The 24,936-nt window shown below is 40.8% G+C and overlaps 1 protein-coding gene across 1 annotated transcript in view; it reads right to left on the bottom strand.

The window, feature by feature from the left end:
• KIF13B (kinesin family member 13B) overlaps window positions 1-24,936 on the bottom strand; it is an 87,987-nt gene that overhangs the window by 30,926 nt on the left and 32,125 nt on the right. The window contains exons 5-24 of the mRNA XM_088534355.1: window positions 24,723-24,815; window positions 23,900-24,080; window positions 23,499-23,586; window positions 21,971-22,105; window positions 20,361-20,473; window positions 19,807-19,918; window positions 16,361-16,573; window positions 13,910-14,020; window positions 11,131-11,265; window positions 9,231-9,361; window positions 8,224-8,310; window positions 7,537-7,727; window positions 6,529-6,739; window positions 5,284-5,446; window positions 4,903-5,049; window positions 4,284-4,433; window positions 3,596-3,724; window positions 2,766-2,936; window positions 1,457-1,614; window positions 74-206 (exon numbers count right to left, since the gene is read on the bottom strand). Coding sequence (XP_088390481.1) covers window positions 74-206; window positions 1,457-1,614; window positions 2,766-2,936; window positions 3,596-3,724; window positions 4,284-4,433; window positions 4,903-5,049; window positions 5,284-5,446; window positions 6,529-6,739; window positions 7,537-7,727; window positions 8,224-8,310; window positions 9,231-9,361; window positions 11,131-11,265; window positions 13,910-14,020; window positions 16,361-16,573; window positions 19,807-19,918; window positions 20,361-20,473; window positions 21,971-22,105; window positions 23,499-23,586; window positions 23,900-24,080; window positions 24,723-24,815 — 2,852 coding nt within the window. The remainder of the gene's footprint in view (window positions 1-73; window positions 207-1,456; window positions 1,615-2,765; window positions 2,937-3,595; window positions 3,725-4,283; window positions 4,434-4,902; window positions 5,050-5,283; window positions 5,447-6,528; window positions 6,740-7,536; window positions 7,728-8,223; window positions 8,311-9,230; window positions 9,362-11,130; window positions 11,266-13,909; window positions 14,021-16,360; window positions 16,574-19,806; window positions 19,919-20,360; window positions 20,474-21,970; window positions 22,106-23,498; window positions 23,587-23,899; window positions 24,081-24,722; window positions 24,816-24,936) is intronic.

Here is a 24,936-nt window from a genome sequence, read left to right as displayed (position 1 = left end):
CCCTATCACGTGAAATAGAAGCTTCCCAGCTTCCTGGAGTCTCTTTTCACAGCTCCTGAACCTGTCACCTTACCTGTCTGAGCTGAAAGATGCCTCCGGTGCTGACGTCCTTGGCAGGAGTCACCTCCACTGGGCAGTATTCCCCGTTCTCGTTCAGCTCTAGAATTTGAACCCAGAGCTCTAGTTTTCGGGTTACTTCGCTCCACCTGCAAAACATGTCAAGAACTGTCACACGTGGGTTTTTTGCCTTAAAACAGAACACAACAAACATCCTGCCAAACCATGCAGATTGGAGACCAGAAGGGACACTTCTCCAAATGTCGCTTGTATCCAGATGGGGTTACTAGTTGTCCATCTTATAGTTTTACTGACAATTTAAGCCTTTTCTTGATTCAAGCACCAAACCCAATTCCAATCGAATCCAGTTTGGTTCTAACACTTAAGCTCTGGCTTCAGTGACTGTCACAAAAGCCCAGGGTTGTCAGTGACATCAGACCACATAGATGGCAGCAGAACTAAATGTGCTGTCAGCCTGAAAGCTCTTGAGATTCGAGGCACCTTTTTGAACGTCATCGCACTACTCCTTCCCTCCAGTTCTTCCAAGAGTTTAAATAAGAAATGGACACTTTTGTAATATCTAGAAATTAAAAAGGATGATGATACTTATTACCCAGCGAGCAAATCTAACTCTTTATTTTGTAACACTCTTTTCAATCTTCTCTTTTGCCATATTCTTCTGTTTTTACTTAATTTTTTAAACTTCTCTGCATATGGCTTCATTCCTGTTCAACATACATATAGGCTGGCACTAAAATGACCAAAAAACAGCGGTAAATGAAAGTGAAGAACTGTCTTCTAATAGGAGAAGCAAAAAAAAAAAAGAGTAGCCAAGCTTACCCTGTGGATTCCAAATGCAGCAGTCTGAATTCCCATACTGTGGCATATTTATTCCATTTGAAATAATTTGCAAAATAGTTCTTCCAATGGAAGCATCACACGTTAGAGCACTTTATGGCCTAGAATGTATTGGGGCTTGAGCTCCAACACATCAGTCTACAGTTACAAAAACCACCTTGACATGCTAGGCTTCATAGTTCCTTCTGGCTCAGATCAACGATATGAAGGAAAATAATGAGCCCACTGTCTTCTGCTTCGTTGTAAAGCACTACTCACATGTATAAGTAGAAGGGTCTTTACTAGAAAACTTTAACATTTTTAGTATGAAACACAGAAATGAGCATTTCTCTCTTTCTGTTTTTGAAGCCCACTAAAATATCACATGTTGTTTTCACAACAGTCTGTTCATTCTAGTCTACTAGACAAAGTCTCAAATATCTGGTTGAGTTTTCATCAGCCCAAAAAATGTGACTATTTGTCTCAAACCTCCTTCAAAATTTGGCCTTGCAGATGGTGAATTTCCAGCATCCCAAACTGATGATCTATTTTCTCTAGTTACCTGTCACGAAGACTTCGTGTTTTGGCTTGAATTATTCCCAAATCCCACAGGGCTGGATTCCTGCGATCGCCACTCTGCTTGTGCCCGTAAACCTCAATTGCCAAAGCACCATCATAAAGATGCTCCATGAAGTCTTCAGAAATACTTACAGAAAATTCCTGTGAACCGACATAACAAAAGTGGTTAATGACTCTGACCACTGACAACACTGACTTTCAAACAAAAATCTTCCACTGACTTTTCCAAAATGGAAAAGGCCACTTTGATAGTCTGCATAAGCTAAACTGTAGTCACATTAATACAACTAACCCCCTTTAAGTGCCTCCACTGCCTGAAATTCCTGCAAAATCCATTAAAGGCTTTTCACAAAGTTGTTTAAGGGTCTGGAAGCATTATTAGAACTGTTACGGTCTTATTTCCGTAGCTAATCTTTCCTGCTGTGTGCATTCACATCCTACCATTTTTAAGCACAAAATGGTTAGCATTTTCCTATCCATATTGCTGGCAACAAAGTAACACCTAAAAGTCACAGTGAGGGTTAGAGCCCTGTTGTTTTGACTTTACTGTATGCATGTACTAAAGTCATTCTGTTTCCCAAGACATTAGGACATGATACAGAGGAACAAAAGACCTGTTATCTCATTTTGGGGATGCAAGGCAAAAATGGATAACTTGCTGAAGATCCGAGTCTTAAAGAACTGAAAAATGACCCCATGCTGCCCAAATTCACGTTTCCTAACATTTAGGATCCAAGCCTCAAAAACTCAGAGATACTCAACTGTATCCACTTGAAGAATCATAAGCTAAAAGGACTAAATTTCTCAATGCATTAACAATTTGGAGGAAGAACAAGATGAGAACACAGGCAACGCCTGGGATTCATCTGACTTTAGACATCTCTGTTAAAGATGTCTCCACTTAGCTAGTTGCTCTACTGTCAACAAGCCAGAAGAGCCACTTCCCAGATATGTGTCCCCCCTTAAGTCACACACTTAAGGCGTGTGTAAGGATGAAAGGTCTCATGTCCTCATGTCCTGGAACCACCCATTTCTCTCTGAACATCAGAGTGCTCAGTGATCAGCTCAAATGCAGACACAAACGTACTCAAATATCCCTCTTCCCACTCTTAGGCATTCTTACTGCAGCTAAACTCTAACATAAATCTCCCTGTTAAACAGATTGTTTCACTTTATCAATCCACTTCATCTTCTTCAGTGACTTTTGTGCACTGAACAGTGCAGTGCAATGGATTCTGAAGAGGTTTTGAGTCTTGTTAAAGATGGTTAATAAAACAGAAAAGAAGATTTACACTGCAGTGATCGAAGACAACCATGCACCGTGGCTCCTTGCTGCTGGGAGATAAGGAAGGATACACCTCAGGGGCAACATTAACTGGCTCCAGCTGATCCCAGAACGTGTATTTGCAGAACACAAAGTTGGAGAGGTGTTGTGGTAAGCCTGTGGCTTGAAGTATTTTAATCTAGAAAGAGATAAGAAACAAGTTATTAGTCAGGTGTCAAATGAAAAGGCCTCCTGTTAGAACAACATTCTTCTGGTCCATTGCAAAGGATAACTAAGAAGTTTTGGGGGACAAAAAGGCTTTTGGAAACATGTTTCTGCACTGAAACACACTGGACTATTTTTACTGCATCAGCTTAAAATTGCCACTAGATGTCACCAAGCACCTACTTCTGTGGAATGAAAGAGCGCGGGATGAAACACAAAAAGCCACTTCCTTCACTTTTTGTGCACAACACACCAAACTCCTGCCCCAAATTGGTCATATTATCCACTAACCCAATGATCAGTGGATTCAGGCCCTGAAACAGAAGGCTGTAAAAACATAATGCCCAAGTGTTAAGCTCTGCACATACCACTGACTGACCAGCTATTTCCTTTGCCCTTTTTAATGTTTTTAATCCAAAACATCAGGAGATGTTTTCATATAGTCTACCAGCATGTCCAAAGGTAGAACTCTGCTTGTGTAGCTGAATACTGGAAATAAACACTGCGGAAAGGGGTTGCAATGAGACATTTAACAACCAGCAAAGCAGCCAACACACCATGGACTTTTTCATTTTAATACCCAGTTGAAAAGGGAGAAGTTTCCTCACAGGCTGGGATGTATCTGCAACTCACCATGCAGACGAGTTTTCTCTCCTGAATGTCATTTTCGGGTGAAGATTCTGGACTATCCTCACCTCCTACCAGCCTGTCCTCTATCTCCCCACTCACACGAACAACTTCAACATGGAGACGACCAGACACCTGATGAAAAAGGGAAAAGAGAAAGTTATTTGATGCCAGGGAACAGTAATATTTTTCAGGTACCTACAGGTACTGTGATTTCCAGTTCATCAGCAAACATTTTCTTCCTTTTCATATTTTGTGCTACAGATTTCTTGCATCAATGAATGCTTTGGAGCCACTACAGTGACTCTGAGAACAGCATGATGCATCTCACCTCTCCACCAGTCTCTGGAGGGCCTGCAAAGCCTAATTCAAGTGTACATTCAAGGGGTACAACTGAGGACACTGCTTAGTATGCCCTAGCTGCCCACAAAATTCTTCTGTTTTTGATACTGGTTCCACTAAACAGTTTTGGGGGGGAGTTGTTTGCTTAGCAAGGTGGTGGCAAAGCTTTCCCCTTTCACAATCACTAAGTGGGGATTTGGAGCAAACAACTGCAGTAAGGTATTTGGATTTGCATAATCCTAAATTGTTAGCAAAGAACTTGTGCACAGGAAACTGGAATTTACTGGTAATAAGAGCTTCAGACTGTCATTAAACAGTTGAATGGGGAAAGATTATAGAAGGAATGACAAACCTCTCCCTTCTGATTGATGATGGGAACGGCATACTGTAGCTTCACATCATAGAAGAGGCACTCAAGAAAAACATTGGCTACTCCAATAAGGCTGTGGTTTTCGTGTTCATCATAGAACGGATCAGCTCGCCTGAAGTACGCTCTCATCACCTGGAATCAAATTCAGAATAATGTAAAAAAACCCAAAGTTTTCAAAGCAGCGCACAACTAGCCCAGCAAAAATAAAATGGGCACAAGCAAGAGATCAAATTAGAATGAAGAATGATAGAATTCATCACAAGAATGAAAACTTGAGTTTTATTTTGAGGACGGTTTCTAGCAAATTCTCAATTCTTTTAGACTTAACACCTGTTGCATTTACTTAGCACTTCTTTGTGTGTGTGTTTCTGCCATCAAACTGCATGTGCAAGCAAGCATCAAAGCACCAAGATAAGGGCACTGAAGTAACTGAAGACTGCTTCAATACTAGAAGAAAATAAATAAATAAATAACCCCCGCAACCTCTGCCTTTTCCCTCTCCTGACAAAACCAGAAGATTTTCCCACACCTACTTAAACCAAAAATGTAACAGGGATGTGGTTCTAATCAGCACAATGCTGGAGTTCTCATTTTTACTTACTGGGTTGTCTTCCTCACAGTCTTTCCACTCTTGGTAGAGATCCCTCATATCTACCAGTCGATTTTCCAGTTTTTCCAGCGACCAAATCTGTTTGCCTTTCCCTTTTCTTCTCACCTGAATAGCAGGCTCGCTGAGAATTGCACCTCTCTGGAAAACAATTAGATAAGGAATCAATGTCACAACAATGAACAGTTGTTCAAAAAACAACGAGGACGTGGCATGCACTGAGAGCCATTTCAATGCATGTGAATACCTTGCCAAATTATCTGAACTTACCTTGGCAAATTACCTGGACTATTTCATTGGAGCCACAATAAGAAAAATCTAAAACTCTAAGGCAAAGTTATTGAACAAAAAATGGTGTCACTAGAGCTATCTTACCTTACTGTTAGCATTAAGGCTTGAAGCTGGGATCTGGAGTGTGACTTTATACTCTGTCCTCTTGTCTAATTCCTCTCCAATGAAATTGGCTTCTCTCACATACAAATTGGCTTTAACAATCTGCTCTCGCAGCTTCCTCAGGCTGTGGGTCAACATTTCCTCTCTAAAAGAAGGGGATTTTCATGGAGACAGAAAAGATAATTTAGGAATTAGGAACTGAAATTGAGAGTACAGTGCTAATGATCGCTTGGCAGAGGAGTTTGTTCATTCAAGTTAGCTGCTTTTTAACACAAAGGTCATGGCTATTAAACTGCACTTCTGTTGCAAAATAATAAAAAATGAGTATCTGTGTGAATTTAGTAGCATGAACATCAGCATAGTGTTGGCTTTGGAGACTTCTCCATGCATCTGCTTAACAGTGAGCACTTGTGTGGCCTGTTCCAGAGCCTTCCCATCATGAATGTGCATGTTCCATCCTGCAGAGAAAGGTTTCTTTAGATTTGCTCACTGACCTCCCTGCTGAGTGCATGAGAGTGTCAACTGCAGTGCAGGAATCTAGCACCACAAAATATTCCAGACAGACAACGAATGCCTTGTTAGATTGCCTCAAGTACCAATCTAAAGGAGCAGCTTCTGAAATTGAAACTGTTTTCTCATTACAGTGCCCCTCTCATTCTCATTGTTTCAGGGAAAACTTCATCCTTCTCTTGCTGCTGCTCTTTTTGACAGCAAGGCTGGCAAAGACTATTCACAGGCAAGTAGTAAATATCCTCAAGGAAACTGTCTGTGAAGAGGCACCGTGCCCTTCCCTGTTTGTAAAATAAGTGCATCAGTCTTTCCAATGCTCTGGATCTTTTTTTTTTCTCATTCTGCATCCTCTGGCTGCTGGAACCGGCCCAGGTCAGGCAGATGTAGGTGAGTAAAGAGGAAAAACACCCCTCCAGCAGCCGAGTCAGGAATATGCAGAAGAAAAGATCACACAGAAGCCTCAGAATTTCTTCCAATCACCTAATCTTTAGTCAAATTTAATGCTGGCGAGGACAGAGTTTCTCCTTAGCTGTGAAACAGACACTCTTCTGTCTTCTCCAGTATCACTGGTCTGAACATTCTTACGTTCATATTTTCGCTCCGTCCTTCCCGCTCCCCTGCAGGTTTCTTCTCGGAAAGCAGGCAGCAGGGTGGGAAAACTACAAAATCCCCCAGCAATAAAAATCTGATACAAGGGATGTGCATTGAATTCCTCACCTCTCTTCTGCCCACTGCCGTAGGCGCTGCTGAGCACTGGGGGAGTGGAAGGAGAACCTGTCCATGCTGCGGAAATGCTGCTTCTCGGGGGACAGTCGCCTCCTCAGCTGCTCCAGCTCGTGCTCGTACATCAGCCTCTGCCGTTCCAGCGCGGATCTCTTCTCCTCCTCGTGCTGCTGCTCCAGGCTTTGCAGGATAGACTGCATTGGATCTAAGCAGACGGTGGGAAGAAAGAAGCACTTCTGGGTTCAAACATCTAATAAGTGTAAAATTAAGTGGAAAGGGTGAAGCGGTGAACACGGGGCAGAGACTGAGCCTCAGGTTCTGCTTCCCCAGGTTCTGCTTCAGATATTTTGCATGATTTTGGGCATGATTTTAGGTGCCTTGATACACCACCTCCCCTCCCTACTTAGGGGATGCAGTAGCCTTTGAATTCTATGGGGGAAGAGCACCTGAAGCAGTAAGAAGTGTTATTCTGAAAAAGGAAGGAGAATTTGCTTTTTGCTTTTAGGCACAGATTTAAAAAAAAACCCACATTATTGATGAACTACAGAACAAATAAATATTGACAGAAGAGACTGGATGAATGATTTAAGAAAATCTGGAAAGAGAAAGTGGAAAGAAACCTTGCTGTTGCCATTCTGGAACAGCTATGCAAGACCACAAAAACAGAGTTTCAGAAACAGAGATCATTATGGCTAAATGCCTGGGTCAGACCTAATGCAAGAAAAATACCCAGCAAAGCGGAAACACCTCAATTCTAGACTGCAGTACCAGCAATAATCCAGTTTGGGCTTTTGTTTTTTCCTTCTTCTTCACAAAAACTGCCAAACATAACATTCTGCAGCTGTGCTTTTCCTCTCAAGTGCAAAAATGACTAAGTTGACTCATTCGTAAGAAAATTTCTCCAAAAGGAAGTTATAAGGGAAAAGCATTTCTCTGGCAAAGAGTCCCTGAAGATGCAACAATATATTCTGTACTATTTCCAATAATTTAGCTGCTTCTTACCATTGCTGCCAAGCGCCTTCATAGTGACTTCCATTTGGGCATACTCATAGCTGAAGTTAATCTCACTGGACACTTCACTGGAATTGTCCCCATCTATGTCCAGCTGCTCGATGCTGTTGCTGCACTTCATAGAGTTGTCTCGCTCTTCATCTTCCTGTTCTGCCTTCTTTTTCTTCTTTGGCAAGTTCAGCCTTGAAAAGTAGGAATTTTTAAAAGAATTATTAATTGTTCAACTCTGGAAAAAAGAAATAGGTTGCTTGAAAAGATTATTAAAATTAAGCAGGTTGTCCAAAACAGTATTTAAGATTTTTCTTTCAAAAGCTGCTCATCTTTGGTGAATGCAATTGGTGCCAAATTGCACAACACTCAATTACTAGATGAAATTAAAGTTATCACCTCACCAAAAAGATCTAATGATAACAGTACAGGTAACAGTGACCCTCATCAGCCAGCTTGCAGTCCTTTGCAAATGCAAGAAGTTGCTTCAGCTTCATTGCTTTGACAGTGAAGCTATGGACACTGCCTATGGCATTTATTATTCAAGAATAACCAATCATCAGTGTTGCCTTTATAAGCCAATAAAAAAGAAATCAGCTCCTCCTGCACCTTGAAGGCTCACTTGCCATCCTTCCTTATACTATAAGGCAAAACAAAATTATCTCAGAATTTCTTTCATGTCTTTCGTACCTGAAGAAGTGGTTGTTTCCCCATAGTATTCTGTCTCCATGATGTAGCTGGACAGGACCCGTAACAGCAGACCCATTTACAAATGTCCTTTGAAAAGAGGAAAATCCAAAGCAAAGGCACTTTCATAAGGCTTATTTTTTTCCAGTACTGCTTTTTATTGTAGCTAGTTAACATAAGGGAACAAGTTCATGGATTACAAACAGGCAAAACATCCCCAGAAGCTTCAGCGAGGGCTGTTTCACAAACTCCTCAAAATCAACTTCTTTTGATTACGAAAGTTTTATGGAATTTGCTACTTTGGGGTAGATACTACGACAGCTGTGTCTGGGGAATATAACTATTGCTTAAAAACAGAGAGTCTGCAAAAAAGAGAAAGTGCTGGAAATAAACACTTTCATGGGGCTTTGAAACACAAACACAAAATACATTTGAATAAGACATGAGAGAACTCAGGTGTTTACTTAGCTTAAACACAATGAACTAATGAGAACCATCAAAAACTTTGCATTTATTTCCAAGTGAGACAAAGCCTGAAAATATGATCATAATTCACATTGGAAAGGATCTCTGGAAGATCTACTTCCATCTCCTGATGAAAGTGTAAATGTAAAATTCCTGATTTTTGTGGATCTAATGACAGCTTACTGAGGACACTGAAGACACAAGTCATTTTGAAATGGGTCTAGATACAACATCTGACTTGCAAGGATTCATCTACACTAACCTGAATCTGCAGTATTTGCTGTGGGTTATTCAGCATCTCTCTGAAAACTTAGACTACAAACTCTACCAGTGGCAGAAATCTATTTTGAACAAAAGCTAAGGGTTTACAGAAAGGAAAATGACAATCCAAACAAAACTCAGAAGCAGAATACAAGAAACAGAATTTCCATACTTCAGACAAAATGGAAAAGCATCTGTTTTAGTTACATTTTTGTACTGCCAAGCATAGATACTAGCTAAATCTACAGCTATTACACAACTAATGCTCTATCTTGATCATTTACCTCGTGTTCTTCTGAGGTGTTAACATCACCTGTCCTTCTGGAGTGATGTCTATAATGCAATGTTCAGGAAGAATTCCCATTCCACATAGCTGGATATCTTGAGAGTTGTCTGATCCTATCAATGTGTGCTCCTGTGGAAAGTTAATTCAGATGTTAGCAACTGATTGCAGAAGGTCCTTAATTACAACTCAGCCATTCTTCTTCTGCATGTATCTTCTCATGTCATTATAAAGCTTGAAAATTATTTAATACTCCCTTTAGATGGGAAAAAGGTGAAGGAAACAGTGCAAACAAATCATTACCATTTCTTACATAAACAAGGAGGGAGCCCTCAGGAAAGTTAATGGTCAACAGTTAAAACCAAAGATGAAGAGGTTTTTATAATTAAATTATGAAATCCAGTGTCTCAGTATACTGTGGAATAAAAGAGTTCAAAAGGAAATCAAGACAGGTTCCTGATGCTTAGACCCATTGCTATTACACAGGTTGCACCTAGATCATCCTTTGGCTCAGTAAATCCCTGCAGCACTTGAAGTAGTGAGGGATTTGGGAGAGAAAGGATCACTCTACACATGCTCCTGTTCAGTTATTATTTTTCAGCCTATCTAGGCAACTTTTGAGGAACAGATATAATCATTTAGATAAATCACATGGAGTTTTAATTCGATATAAAACGATTAGTAAATAAGCAACTCGGCATTACAGAGGATGTGGGCAAAATAATCTAAGATCGCAGAGAGTTTAATTTAGGCAGTCTCACTACGTCCACCTGAGATTTTTATACTGCTACGGACGGGCCAAGGCCAGTTTTCTGAGCAGGCTTTGTCTCCAAAGGCTTCTTGTCATGTGTTCACACTGAACACCAGAGCAGTCAGCTCTGCTTCAATAGCTGTCAGTGTTGAGGCTGATGCAGCAGCTTGAGTCACACTCTGGACACCTACATGCAAGTCGCCCGGAAAAGCTTCAATTCTTCCCCCAAAACCTCAGCTCTTTCCTCTGTCTTAATGTATTTAGCAGGGGCACCAATGAAGAAGTTTTTTTCTCTTGATTTCAGTGAGATTTCCCAAAGCAACAATAAGACAACTGATATAAAGAGGATCACATATTTCTCTGGAGAGACAAACAAAAGCATCTTTCAGCCCAGATGCTAATCATGTGGCTGCTCTGAGAGTCACTAACCACCACTTCAAAGAGAAGAGAGTGACTAACGTGAAGCTCAAACTGCCAAAGCTTTTACACTGTTTTAGAACTCATATTTTGAAGTGTGGCTTAAAAAAGGCTGCATCTGAATCCTCCTTCTGGCTCTCCATCAACACTACACAGTTTGTGAAACAAGAACAAACTGTTGAGCTGTTTCAGTGCAGAGTCCAAAAGTCATCACACATCTTTCCTCATGTTTAACACTAGTGAAAAAGGCTGCACATCAGCACAGGGGATGAGGCAGAGCAGAATTTGATTTTCACACCCAGAAATCTTTGCACCTACTGAAGGAAGTACTAAAAGGAATAAATAAAAATGTGTTTGGTAAGCAGAAGTCATTAGTTTGAATTCTGACAACACGCTAGGAAGTAAACTGATTACTGAGATGCCCAATATCTAAACAAACCACTTCTCTGAGCAAAGCCTTGTGAAAGCTGCCGTAAAAAAGACAGTTTATAAAGGAGAATGATCATAAAAAACTCTAAACACTTGCTCCCACAAAACAGATCAATTCACACTCCAAACCATCTTCTACTACAGAGTATTAAAAATCCAAAATAAAAAGGCTGTATCATTCTCCTGAGCCGCTTAATAACAGAGAATATTTCCAATAGGCCTTTTTATAATAGTCTCTAAGGAGGTCTATGCCACAGGCATTAGGTGCCCGCCTTATTAAGAAAATGCATTTTTCTATTTTTACCTTTAAATAGTACACCAGAAGTTCATTGAGAGCTGGGTCTGCATTCAGATTAACCAGGAAGCACTTGTTATCCCCAACCTTTATTCCTGAAGACTGAAGGGAAATGCCAAGGCTTTCCAGCTGCTTCTGACGCTCCTGCAAAAGAACAGCCATCCCAAAATTAGTGTGATTGCTGTATATCCTAGGAGATGCATTCCTACCTGCCAAAACACAATGAAAACACGACAGGCAGCTACTTTGAAAAAGGTAATTATTTCTTCAGCAATAGATTTGACACAAATACAGGAGGATTTCTGCAATTTCTCACATCCTTTTACCTCTGGAGCCAAAACAGAGTGCTATGTGCTGTGGTCTCAGCCAGTTGCATCTTCCTAGGGAAGGATGAAAACAGCTGAGAGCATCAACACTGCAGCACTGTGGGCGCTTCTCCATGACCTCACTGCAACAGCACCACCACAAAGCCATCTCTAGAGCCCTTTATTTTCCCTCTCTAATTAAAAGGCAACAAATTAAGTTAAACCTCTGCCAAGTCAAGCTCCATGTCTATCTTTTATCCCACAGAAATCACAACAGCAACAACAAAAACTGAAAACTTGCTATTTAAATAATGCAAATAACACTTCCTGCTAAACAAGAATAGCAGCATTTTGGAGGGTGTTTTGTTCTTGTCAATCGGCTTCTTAGAATCCAGCACAAAGCAGCACTGTTTGGAATGCACAGCTTTCCAAGGGAAGCATTCGGGTGAAGACTGGAGCACTGATAGAAGAACATGAAACATTTCTGCCTCACAAAACAGAAAGGGATTCTTTTATAAAAATGTCAAGCCAGAAATGCCTCTGCACCCGGTGCAGAGCAGAAAGATTTCAGCAGGGTTTTCACTCAGAATCGTTCACAGGTTCGGACAAAGCTGGAAATGAGCTAAGCTGCTGCAATATTTATTCAGGTTCTCGACCTTACCTGCCAGTTTGCTCTTTATCTAAAAAAGCACCTTTTACTATTGAGTATAACTCTGTTCAGTGTCGGTGTTGCATTGGGGTGGTCAAAAATGAAGACTGCAAAGAGTAAGCAGGATCCCTGCTTGATTTTCTCTATCCCTCTTCTCCCACATCTATGGAAGCTACAGATGTCCTTGGTATGGAGAAGTCAGGGCCGTGGTGAGGGATGTGTGTTTATGTGCACACGTGCAAAAACAATGAACAAAAAGTGTGTTGTTAAAAACCTCCCAGTTACCAGTGCCAGGCTCTGATGTTCAAATCATTCCTTATTATCTACAGACAAAAGTAAAGGACGCGGTGCCCAAAGGAGGACTTGGCCCGTGGTCTAAATCTCAGAGGATCCACTTAAAGGAAGTGAGCAAGTTTTGGTTAACATTTGCTCATGATCCAATGTCAACTGACTTAAGCATTCAAAAAAGGTGAGGATGTCAAATACTTGCTGAAAACTTGACAGAAATGCCTGCTTGCACAATTCCTCCTTACTGCTTTGATCCCGTTTTGCCTCTTCATCCCGACAAACTGCATCATTCTGTAGGAGGAATCATTCTTCCTGATTTATAATGGTCTCTCCTTCCTACCCGCTCCCCCATCTAACATGTGACAGACAGATGTTGGTGGATGCTGGCCAAAAATAAAATCACTTGACAGGCCATAATAATGATAATATAAAAGCCTTTAACCTTGAGCCTGTGTAAGTCTACTGAAGATGTCAAAAGGATTTTTCCTACAGGCTTTCAAGAGGTCCAAAAACAGCCTTACACAAACACTAGTCCTCCTCCCTTCTCTGCAAACATCCACGTTTTCCAGAAGTGTGAGGCTCATGAAATACCCCAGTTCTGTAATATCAGTAACATCTTTTCAGGGTGAGAATTTAGAGGCAGACAAAAAAAGGAAATTCCATAGTGCTGATCCCATTACTCTGGTTCTTCACCCTTGAGGACTTTCTATGCCTAGAAACCAGTGTGTAAGATAAGAGTAGAATTTATTATTATTATTATATTTCACACTTCCAGAGAAGAAAAAAATCCGTGAATCTGCACAGAGGGTCAGAAAGGCCTCTTAGTAAAAGCAGCATTTCTTACAAGGGGTCTTTAAAGTCAACCCATCCTGTTCTGAACATGTCATCTGCAAGAGGGCTTTGTACCAGATGCTCCATTTTCTTATTATTTATTATATGCTATTCATCACCTTTCAATAGTTCTTCCCTCAAAAGCTCCCTGCTGCAAATAGATACATCAGCATTTATGTGGCAAGAATTGGAAGTGTCATGCAATATTCATGGTGACCTGCACAATTTTCCAGTGTAACCATCAGCATCAGTTATGGATTGAGGCTTTAAATATCAGTGCAAGAGGTATTAAAACACGCGGGGATTTTGAACATCTCTGTTTTTTAATATTCTGAATGCTCTTTGCTTTTACCATTAAGGCAGTCAGTGCATAACCTTGCATTTAATGGTCTCGACACTCCACTTTTCAGCACAAACAACAATTTTACTATCTGAAGTATATAAAATCCCTCTAATCCTCTCATCCAGGGATTTCTTTTTAAACAACCTCTCAATTTACATAGAGTGACAGTTTATTATTGTCACTAGAGTAGTAATCTGGGAGGCATCCAGCTTTCACAGGAATTAAGTGAAGCTTTTCAGAGGGGCAGCAAGCTTGACCTACTTACCCATAAACGTGGGGAACTATTCTGACAACGTCTGCGAATGACAAACAAAGGAGGAAAACCGGCTTTCCATAAACGTCTAAAAATAAAATAAATTAAAAGGTGCAGACCTGTGCTATCTCCTCAGTTTTTCTTAATTTCTCTTCCCAGGTCACAGTCATTTCCTGAATCAACTTTTCCGATTCCTCTAACCGTTCTTTTAGTTCTGGGGATTTCATCGCCTGCAAAAGTAAAGGCAAATAAAACAAGAAAACTTGCTGTATTATTTTTTCACATCAGAAAAAACAGATGGGGGAAAAAAGAAACACATATTACTCATTTTCCAAGGCATATTTGAGCTGTAAGCAAAGGTGTTTTAAATACATATTGCACATAAACACTGTCTTCATTAAAAAGTTAGTTTACTTTGTTTCAAGTGCAGATGCTAAAGTAGAATTTGTATACTTTAATGTAAAATAATTATATGATACTGGCAGATTGGCACAAAGACATTCAGACACTAACTATCATCATTTCTGTACCAATGCATTCCAAAAGACTTGGCCTTATGATTTGGTTCTGGACACCAGAATTCAATTTTTCTTGTTAATTTATCACAACTCACAGCGTTAATTTTGTTTTGTGATTTAGTCCAAGGCCCATGTAGCATCCTGGCGTTAAATTGAGAATAAGAAGATACACCAGAATAACATCAACATTTTAATATTTATATATATATATGTATGTATATCTTCCAATCTCAGTATTGGCATTATTTCTGCTGTGGGAATCCAAAGCAAGCAGAAAGGCCTCGTTGCAGGGCAGTTTGCTCAGAAAAAGGAGCAACTGCCAGGTGGAAAATCCTGTTTTGAGAGAGCAGCTTCCTTGGCTCAAAAGGCAGCAGTCTAGGAATCACCAGCTGACGTGTCCTACATTGTCTCTTCCCAATTTAGTATCCCAAATACTTAAATATAGGGTAAAAGGCAACGTGAACTCCAGCCAGGAAGGCAAGTGAAGCCAATACAGTCTTCAAAATAAAATTTATTACAGCTAATAAAATATGACCAGCGCAAAGGTGCTGGATATTGCAGAGAAGGGCAGGAGAATGAAGCCCATATCTTCTCAACTTCCAAGTTTGTGGATTTATTTGGACCTTGGGCAAAATCACTCACAGTTTTCCCATGTTTCAGCTGCAGAATGAGCTGGGCAATCGGTTCCAGATTCCAGCTAGGAAGGCAGTTGTGCTTCTCTGCTTAGGAAGGACAGGCTGGTGGCTGTTGCCACAACCAAGTTAAAAAAACGATGATATTCATGTCAACAGAATCAACATACATGGATTAAATAAGAAAAAGGGAAAGAGGATGAAGTCTTATTCTCTTGGGAAAAAAACAACTGTCAAGTTCAGTCCTGCCACGGCCACTCAGGAGAGAAAAGGAAAAAGCAAAAAACAACCCTGCAACTTAGAGCAAGGTTTATCTTTAGAAATGAGCTTTGAAAAATATCACGGGCTGTCGGAACGGGGTCAATGTTTCTGTTCTTTTAAGAACACTACTTAAGCACATTTCTGTAAGAACAATTAGAGAAGCTGCAAGCGGAACAGACTGAACGGAGAGGACGACGAATGTGGCTTTTGACCTTTACTGTGCAGCCTTTTAGTAACAAATTCAACTGTTTTCTATTTTTTTTTTTTTTTGGCAATGTCACTCAGATGACAACAAGGGTGGGATTTTAATACTTGGGAAAGGAAGTACGGATTACTTCATATTTAGGAAAGAGTATCTCATTGCTTTGGAGGGATGTCAGTGTTTTGGCATTAACACCCGCAAATGAGACGTGCAGGGAGTACCTGCATCTCCCAGGGCACTTTATGTCTGTCTGCATTCTGGATGAATTTTTAGATATTTAACTTGAGGTATCTTAAATAAATTGATGTTCCCTTATTGGATGCTTAGCATATTAGGTAGCTCCAAAGAGCAGAATCCAAACTTCACCAGTCATTTCTAATACTGCAGCCAGCGCTCCCTGCAAACCTCAGGAGACAAACACTGTAGTCATAATTTTCCTAAATCACCCAATTATAAAAGCACTGCATTGCCACATTTGAGAAGCAAACTCAGACACATGCAGGTTCTTGGTCTTGGCTTAGCTCTTAGGCTATGCTCCTGTCATAATTTCATCAAGGGAGTTGTGCAAATACTCATAATATTGTCTGATGTCTGCAAGAGCAAGCAATATTAACTGAATTCACATCTGATAGGATGTGGCCACACTGAATTCTTGAAAAACACAGGCAAAACTCCCCGGAAGACTCCATCCCTATGCCTGCTTACACGTCCTCTTTTCTCTGCTCTGTATCTCAACATAAAAACATGATTTCTTGGGAGCGTGTTCAAGCAGAACCTGGTATTTCATCTTTCAACACTGACCTAAAGAAAAACGGAGAGAGAAAAAAATGATACTACGGGAGACGTGATAAAGAGCATCGAGTAATTCCCGGCGGCACCAGTTTTGAGAGCCAGGGAAGGAAGTCATCCCGCTGGGGCTTAGAGGAGTTTCCAGCAAGCCAGGGCTCCGAGCGGTACCTCTGCCTTGGTGAGCTGCTCCCGGAGCTTCTCCACCTCCTCGCGGAGCTCCCGGATGATGCGGGCGTTGGGGTCTTCGTTGACCACCGCGTGGTTGACGATGTTCTTGGCGCGGTCCGCGTACCGCAGCGTCGACAGGGTCTCGTCGTAGTTGTCCGCCGCCGGGCTGACTGTTGCTACCATGGCTGTCTTGCTGTTACCCCCAAGGCTGTCCTGGAAAACGGGAGCGGATGGAAAATTAAGGCAGGAAGTTCCATTAGTTTTGACGTATCAATGAAGTGAGGAGTGAAACTGGGGCGCAACTATTTATTGCCAGAGCTTCTCCATTCAAAACTGCTATTAAACTGTAGTATTAAACTAGATCAAACAAAGCTTTTTTTTTTTTTTCCTCCAATTCTTTTTCTCCTTTTTTTCCCCCTTTTTTCTTAAAGTATCTTTAGGAAATATCATCCTTGGCTTCTAGAATCAGTGTTAGTTTAAAAGGAACAAAACCCAGTACCCATTTTTGGTCTTTATGCTACCTAGGAAGGCCCTGAAAAGCTTGTTTCCATGTCTTAGATTTTAAGATTAGAAATATTAGCAATCCAGCACTAGACTCTCCAGCTACTACCCAAGTAGCACAGGAAGAAGGATCATGATGAAGCCCGTGTATCTTCATTTAAGGACCCAAAGTGACACGTCCCCACTAAGTACTTCATTTAAATTATACTGATTAAAATCCACTTGCTGTCCATTCCACTTTCCTTCTTGATCTTGTAGTGGCAATACATCACCAGCTCTTTAGTTATTTTCTGATTGTACTTTTAGGGCCAAAATTGGTATGCCGCTTAAGCCTGCAGATTTCTAGCTTAGTAATTATACCCTGTTTTAAAATGTGTACTCTAAGACTTGACACATTTGCCTCTAAAGGCTTGGCTCAACTACAGCGCGATTATCCTATTTTGAAGATATCATAAATAATATAGTTTATTTTATGGTTACAATATCGCTTTCCCCTCTGCCCGCACAGTTCAGAAAGCTCATTGGGGTTATATAAGAAACACAAATTTTCTGGAATTTGGTCGGCAGAGAGCAGGGCGTGAAGCAGGAATGCAGATTCCTGCACGGCAGCGCGGCGGGGACGCGGCGGCCGGGAGCGTTCGCTCCTTTTACGATTGCAGAACACAGCTTTGCAACTCGAGGCAGCCTCAAAAACCTTCGGTTCTGAATTTTGCAGAAATTCCGTTCTTTGTTTTGAGCCCAGTATCTCTTTCTGAGAAGAATCATATTAACTTTCGTCTTCAACAACCCCTGAAATCCGGGCCGGGCGCTGCCATCGGAACGATCCGACCGCATTAGCTGCTCGCCTTGGTAATTTCAATTACCAAGCCCACATGCAGCTCTTCCTCCCCATCATTAAAATGCCCCTCCAAGTATTTCCTTAAGGCTCTCCTTGCTGCATCATGCTTCAAATAACAGGACAGCCGCCTGGGCAACGTCAGCCATGCAGCCTGATGCTGCTTTGCAGCCTGTAGGTAGCTCGTGCTTATCCAAGGCTTCTCCTCAGGGATCCCATGGGAGCTCGGCATGGATTCATCGGGATTTCTTTCTCTATAAAAGCAGAACTTTGCTTCTCTTCCCCAAATGCAAAAAAATAGCAACAACCCTCTAATACAGCAATGTCAGTTCTGCATAAAAAGCCGAAGTTGAGCCGGGCACTCGTCCTTCCAAAAACACCTTTACAGTTTGCACTTCGGGAACCTCCATGCACTAACTAGTTCCCTCCATGCACTAACTAGTTCATCCTAAACAGGATGAATTCACCATCTGAATTACAGCTCCTCTGTACAGGCGCCTGAGAATGGAGTTACAGCGATGCCCTGTAACTCACAGCACACCCACGAGGAGCTGGGTGAAATCCCCTTTTTATTGCAGCTGTCCAGGCTGCCTGATAAAAGTTTTATGCATAAAACTCTAGTGCTGACTTCACTCTTTAATGCTAAGCAGAAAGGTAGACGAGCTGCAGGCTGGTCTCTCATGAGTGAGGGCAACATCTGCAAACTACACTGGAAAGGCTGGGTTTGCACCTGACAGAAAAAGGAAGAATGAAAATGTTTAAGATTAAATTAAGATTAAGATTAAATTAGCCTCATCTTCATAATGCTGAGCAAACAGCATTAAATGTAATGGTATAGAGAAAACATTTTTAGTAGTGTTTATCATTTATGGTAATAAAATAAAGCATAAAATAAGTCAAATAAAAGATAGACAGGGCTTGTGAATAAAATGGAGAAATGAAGGGTTTGTACCCATGCAGTTTGATAAATCCAGGAGGCTGAGAAGTTGATGTCCTGATGCTGCTCTTCCAACCTCCCCTTGGAATAAAAGTTTGCACCAAGGGTTTTTTTGCAAAAAGCCTCAGCTAAATTATCAACATGAAGCACTAGATTTTGTGATCTTCTGCATTCCGCTAGTGTCTCAAATTTGTGCACAGATATTCCTGGTGTCAGAACACATTTTCTCCACTTTGGCAATATAGTTAAAAGCTGAACACTCTAGAAAATGTCCATCATCTCATTGCTTCTTCAAACAGCCCCTCTGCAGCGAATAAAACCTTCCTCTGATCTTTACTTTTAAAAGTCTCCCCTTTCAAAGAAAGTTTCTCTTCAATGAGCTTGTTTGTGGAAAAAAAAATCCAGAAAGCTCCAAACTTTTATTTGTGCTTCAACACAGCTGCATGTTAAGGAGACAAAGGCAGTTTCCTTGGAAGGAGGCAGCACAAAAGCACGTTGCTGTTTGGGAGCCAACGCGGGCACCGCGCGTGCCCGGTCGTCCCCATCTCGGTGACAACGAACCAGGCAGGTGCTATCCAGGAATGTCAATCTGCTGGCGGGATCTGCTTCCAAAGGGAACAGCGTAACTAATCCCAGCAACAACACCAGGAACACGTTATTAACAGCTTATTTCCCATGAACATGACAAAAAACTCTTCCAACCTGTTCCTCAGGCTGTATCTGGGACACTGCTCTGCAATGACACCCCCAGGACAAAAGCTGGGTATATTAACAAATATATTAGAAAAATAGCAAAAAGATAATGGTCTGGATCAGAGTCATCAAAGTTGGCCACATTAGTAGGCAAACTTCAATTACAGACAGTGATAGCTCAAATTAAATTAGTCCCAAGGTTCCGTGTGTAGCTGACTGTAAAGTGACCCAGAAGAGAGAATGTTTTTTAAAAAAGTTCCTTATTCTCTAGGTCAACAGCAGATAAGGACCATGGTTAGTCTGCGGAGATACTAATGGCTTCCATCCAGCTAATTTTCCAAAGACAACGATGGCTAACATCAAAACCTGAAAATCCAGCAAAAGAACAGTGCTTTATCTCACTGAATGTGACTTTTCTCCCATTCTCATCCTTTTTATTCCCCTCTTAAAAAAAAAAAAAAAAGGGATCAAAGTACTTACTTTAAGTAACCAAGTGAGGACAGAATCACGATAAGGAACAAATTTGTTCTTGTTCTTGCCAGCAGCCTGGTCTGCCAAGGCAGAAATAACGAGCCCAAGAGTTGTGAGGGATCTGTCCAGAAACACAAGCAGCAGTTGCATATATTTGTAAGTCAAAAGCATGTTCAGACAGTCACTTTCCACAAAGGAGCTTTGAGAACAAAAATTCCAGTGCAGTTTTGATTAGTGCTAATCTTTGCAATATGAAAAGGTTTTGCAATATGCAAATACTGCTTGGCAATATGTTTTCAGCCATCCTAATCATGCCTTTACCTTGCAGCTACGCAGTAGCTGCAGGAACACAAGCACTGAATGAAAAACACCAACTCTTTTAAATTAGTGGAGATCTCATTCCGGTATTTACGACTATTTTATGGTAGAAAGAGTAGAGAGAACTGGTTGCAACGAGTACCCTGCAGGAACTTATACTGATTTTATCCTGCTTTAAAATTACACTGTATTTTACACTCATTAATGTGTTGATGAGAAGGAGAAAAGAAATAACCAAGTCTTACTTGTTAATGTTGCTTCCTTCCTTCAGCCTGTCTCCTGCAGCACCGGTCTTGGTGGCCCTTTCACTGCCTGCTAAGTCAACCAGGCTCAGCTTGCCCACCTTCTCACCTGACGTCTGCAGAGGGAGAACAGCTAGTGTTAATTCACTCCAAATAAGTCACACACTTGCACATATGTCCAAAAATTATAAAGCTTCGTTTCTTGGTGTAGGCTTATTGCAGTTGTTCCAAAAACTTGGAGAGCCATAGTACAATGGTCTGCAGTAACTCATTGGTTACTGCTTTAGAAACAAGAGGAGGATTTAAAGTGATGTCAGATATACAGACATCAGATATATCTTGAAGACACCTACCAAGACATTTCAGAAGTCTCCAGAGAAGAGGAACATGGGGTCTATTAAGTCAAATGCTGAAGCAGGAACATATGCAGAGGGAATATAGCCTGGGAATCACGTATGGGGGCACAGGGTCTACAATCTCTGCCTTTGTTTTATGCTTTTGAAAACAGTCTCCCCAAAATCTCAGGTTTTATGCCAAGTTTCATCCCAGGTTTCCAGTGAGGAAGAATGAACATGACAGGAAGCATGTAATAATTTATGAAAATGATTACAACTGCAGAAGTCTCCTATATCCTTAAGAGCATCCTAGAAGGAATTCCAAGCTGTGTATTGCAATCGTGTAATGCAGATTTTGCTGCCAAATCCCCATTACTCCTTATAACTCTTGCCAAGCATCTTATTTGACCCAAAGTGGTCTTCTGAAACACCCCATAACTTATACATCTCAATGTGAATTTTAATAGAGCACAGTCTTTAAGAAGTTTGCATCATGCTTTTCTGCAGCTCCTATCAGTTTAGCATCTCAGTATCACAACTGCAGAGTGCTGTTTTCCCCTAAACAAACAGGAAAACTGGAACCACTGCCCTTTTGGAAAAGTTACTCCAAGCCTCTCAAAATACAACGGGATCATCAGGGCATACTGAAATGTGTAATTTCCAGGACTGAAAGGAACTGCAGGGCAGAGAACAGAGCAATCTGCTCGAGAAGTTTACACAACGAGTACAGGAAGATGTAGGAGAGAAAAACACAGTCAAAACTACCACCTTGCACCCAAACTGACCACAGCCACACCATAAATGCAGCATAGCCACATAAAAAAGAACAATAAAGAAATTTTGGCAAAATGAGGAGTTTAGCATAGGAAAACAATTTATTTGAAGGGAAAAGGAAAGTAAATAAAAAACAAAGAAAATGGAATGGATAATAGGATTGGCAGAGATTGAGAAATACAGGAGGAAAATGCAAACACTCATTAGGGCTTTACAGTCAACAGCAGTCAGAAAAGCATCGCTGCATTCAACGGTCAGGCATGTACACGACCAGCACTCCAAATCTTTCCAAGGCTTTAGAGACCTTATGGAGTTAAGGTCCCAAAGAACAGAACCCAGTGAAGCTTGGGAAACACATCCAAACCGACTTCCCTACCTTTGGACACAAGCACATGTGTTCATCCAAACAAAACTGCTGTGGTACCATGAAATGTATGAAGGCCAAGGAAATACATGCAAGGTTAACGTGGAGACATTATAGTTTATTTTACTTGTTTTACTCACCCCTGAGTGCACATCATAAAGCGTGTGGGTGAGGATGATCTTGAAGACTGCATGGGACCGACTGCTTTCCTCATTCATGTTGGTTGCAGCCACTGTCCGAGACTTGTTGCCTTCTGACATCAAGGACTCTATGTCCTAGACACAATTTCACAGTCATAAGCATGTTTGCATTAATGTTCCTTTCACTTATCTACCTAAACAATCTTATTTTGGCAAAATACACGTATTTTACTGCAAGTTTCTCACTGTTTACTCAAGAAGCGTGAGAACAAAATATTATGACCTTTCCTTTGCAGACTAGAAATGAAACAATGTTGTCAGTGTGCAATTTTATCCACTACCTTTACCTGGATATTAACTTATCACTAAAAAAATATGCAATACGGCTGCACAAAAAGATACTTTAAAGCAAAGAAGCAATGAAACAGCAATTCATGTTTGGAACACTCCAACATTTTAGCCTCAGCTGGCAAATGCACATTCTTAAAAGCCCCAATACTGACATAAGGCTCTAAGTTTTATAAATAAAAGCTAAACAGAACCACTGTAGAACAGGTCATAATGTTCCTGTTACAACCACGAGCTTGTGAAGTCGGCTGAATCCAGACATGTTAAATTACAGCCCTTGAGAAATATGCAGCTCCCATGCCTTGGTGTCTTACAGAAAATCTGTAAAACAGTTAAAACCTTAGAGCCTTGCGCTTCACTTTTATTTACCCATCTTTAGCAAAAGGATGTTAAAGAAAACCCAAAGCGATCACACAAAAGAACAGCACAGACCACTTGGACTCGCTCTTCTGAATTATGCAAAGCTGCTGGGCAACATATAAAAGAAATGCATGCAATGTGGTTTTGATTAACAGAAACCAGCCAAGAGAGGTGCATGAATGAGTGGAGGGACTGCACTCGGAGGGGCTAGAAAACCACCATTTTGCAAATTTTGCTTAAGATAACAAAATTACCTCCTGCATTTAATGGTTTCTTCCACAGTGCATCAATTGCTTCCTAAATATTAGGGTGCTCTGAGAAGGCAGACATGCAGCTGCTCTACAGTGAGCTACAGGACGTCCCAAAAAAGCAGATTTTAATGCAATATTCTCAAGCATTTGCCTTGTAACCAGCCATTCGTTCATACTTCTGGGGTGCCTGCATGCTACGTGTGAGTTACTAGGCCGTAACATGTGACAAGATGAAGTACTGAAGTCTCCTCTGAATCGTGGTTCTGTATTTAATCACCCAACTCTGCAGAAATCCAGCCTAAACTCATCTTAAAGCTGCGAGATAAGCTGTTTCATTAAATATTTTTTCAGAATTATTAAACATTACAGGGTGATGATAAGCATCTGCTCTCAACCTCTACCTTCCCCAGTAAAATTAGCACAACAATCCTCCAGATTGCACTAAAATCCAGGTTACTGCTCTGGTAAGTTAATTAACTCTGGCCTGTTCAGTTTTGCAAGCTCATATGAGGGACAGTTCCCAAGTGTTCAGGGTGTCCACACCAGCCTTGCATAAAATTGATCCTTACCTTGTAGCTAGCAACAGCTAGTTTGGATAGGCCATCTACATAAGGACCATAAACACTGTGTTCTCTAACTTTTAATGACTGACGGCTTCTGGATGGAAAAAAAAATATATTTATGAGCATGCGACTGATTTAAGATGGCAGCATTTACAGTGAACCATATTTCTCACTGACATGTCAAACATGATGGTCTACAGAGCATACAAAGCACAGAGCAAAGACTATAATGCAAACAGCAAAAAAGCCTTATGTCTACACATACCGCTTCATTTAAATTAAAAGGACGATGGAAAAGAAAGTCATCCTACCACAATGGCTAAGAGATAGTTCATTAAGGTAAATTAGTATGAGGAAATGACAAAACCCAGCATATTCCAGTGCATTTTCACACATATATTGCTTACCCTTTTGGGTCAAGAAGATCTCTGACTTTCTCATTGTATATCTCCATGTAGGACACTTCCACTTTGAAGCTCTGCTCTTCGTTTTCCTCTTTCTGTGCTCTTTCAAAAAGTCCACTACAAAGTCTAGGGATTAATCCAGGCTGGTCAGCGGTACCCATCATGGTGTAAGATTTTCCAGATCCTGTGTAAGTGAATCTATAATTAATGTACAAGCAACTGAATTTCTTTGCTGTGTGGAACATGGGAAGGAAATGGAGAAATGAGCTGGAAAAAAGTTTGCATTTCAGTGAACGACATCTCTATTTTAAAGCAAATAGACTGGGTTTAGCTAAATTATGTCCTATTTAATAAAATGAAAAAGCAAGATGTGAAAGTTCGTTCAAACTGACTGAAAAGACTTTTTCTGGTGGATACCATCTGCCTGTACATGACAGTCCACTGACACCCACATTTTATTATGTGTCATAGTGAGAAAAATCAGTTGGACAAGCCTGCTCGTTTTTGCTTATTACATCTAAAATGATGACTAATGATTTTTTTAACTAGAGAGGCAGAAGATATTAATGATGTACTAAACTCAGGGACGGTCATGATCATCCAGAAGATGATAATCTAAAGATGTGGGAAATCAGGGCAGCCAGCAAGGACACATCCCTCATCCTGCCCACCTCAGTCACACATCCAACATTAGAAGGGAGAAAAACATTTCTTATCTACATGGCAAGGCACTTCTCAAATGACACAACCACCCCGAGGAGGGACTCCTGTCAGGTCGTAGCATTTTTTGTGGCAATGGTTTTGCTGATGCCCTGCAAAGTCTCACCTGTTTGCCCGTATGCAAAGATGCAAGCGTTGTAGCCATCGAAGGCATTCTGAAGAATATTTTCTCCAAGGCACTTGAAAACAACATCTTGACCTGACAAAAAAAAACCCAAAAATTAATGGGAAAAGAAAGCCCAAGATGCTTTTTTTAAACCTCGGTTTGAATTCTTCGATGACTATAAAAAAGCAAATTGTTAATATCTTACTGCTGCTCT

This window comes from Tinamus guttatus, unplaced genomic scaffold (genome assembly GCF_059628265.1).
Source record: "Tinamus guttatus ecotype Peru unplaced genomic scaffold, ASM5962826v1 Tinamus_guttatus_pri_ptg000548l, whole genome shotgun sequence".
Taxonomy (NCBI): domain Eukaryota; kingdom Metazoa; phylum Chordata; class Aves; order Tinamiformes; family Tinamidae; genus Tinamus; species Tinamus guttatus.
The sequence above is the reverse complement of the archived record's forward strand: the minus strand, read 5'-3'. Positions and strand labels throughout refer to the sequence as shown.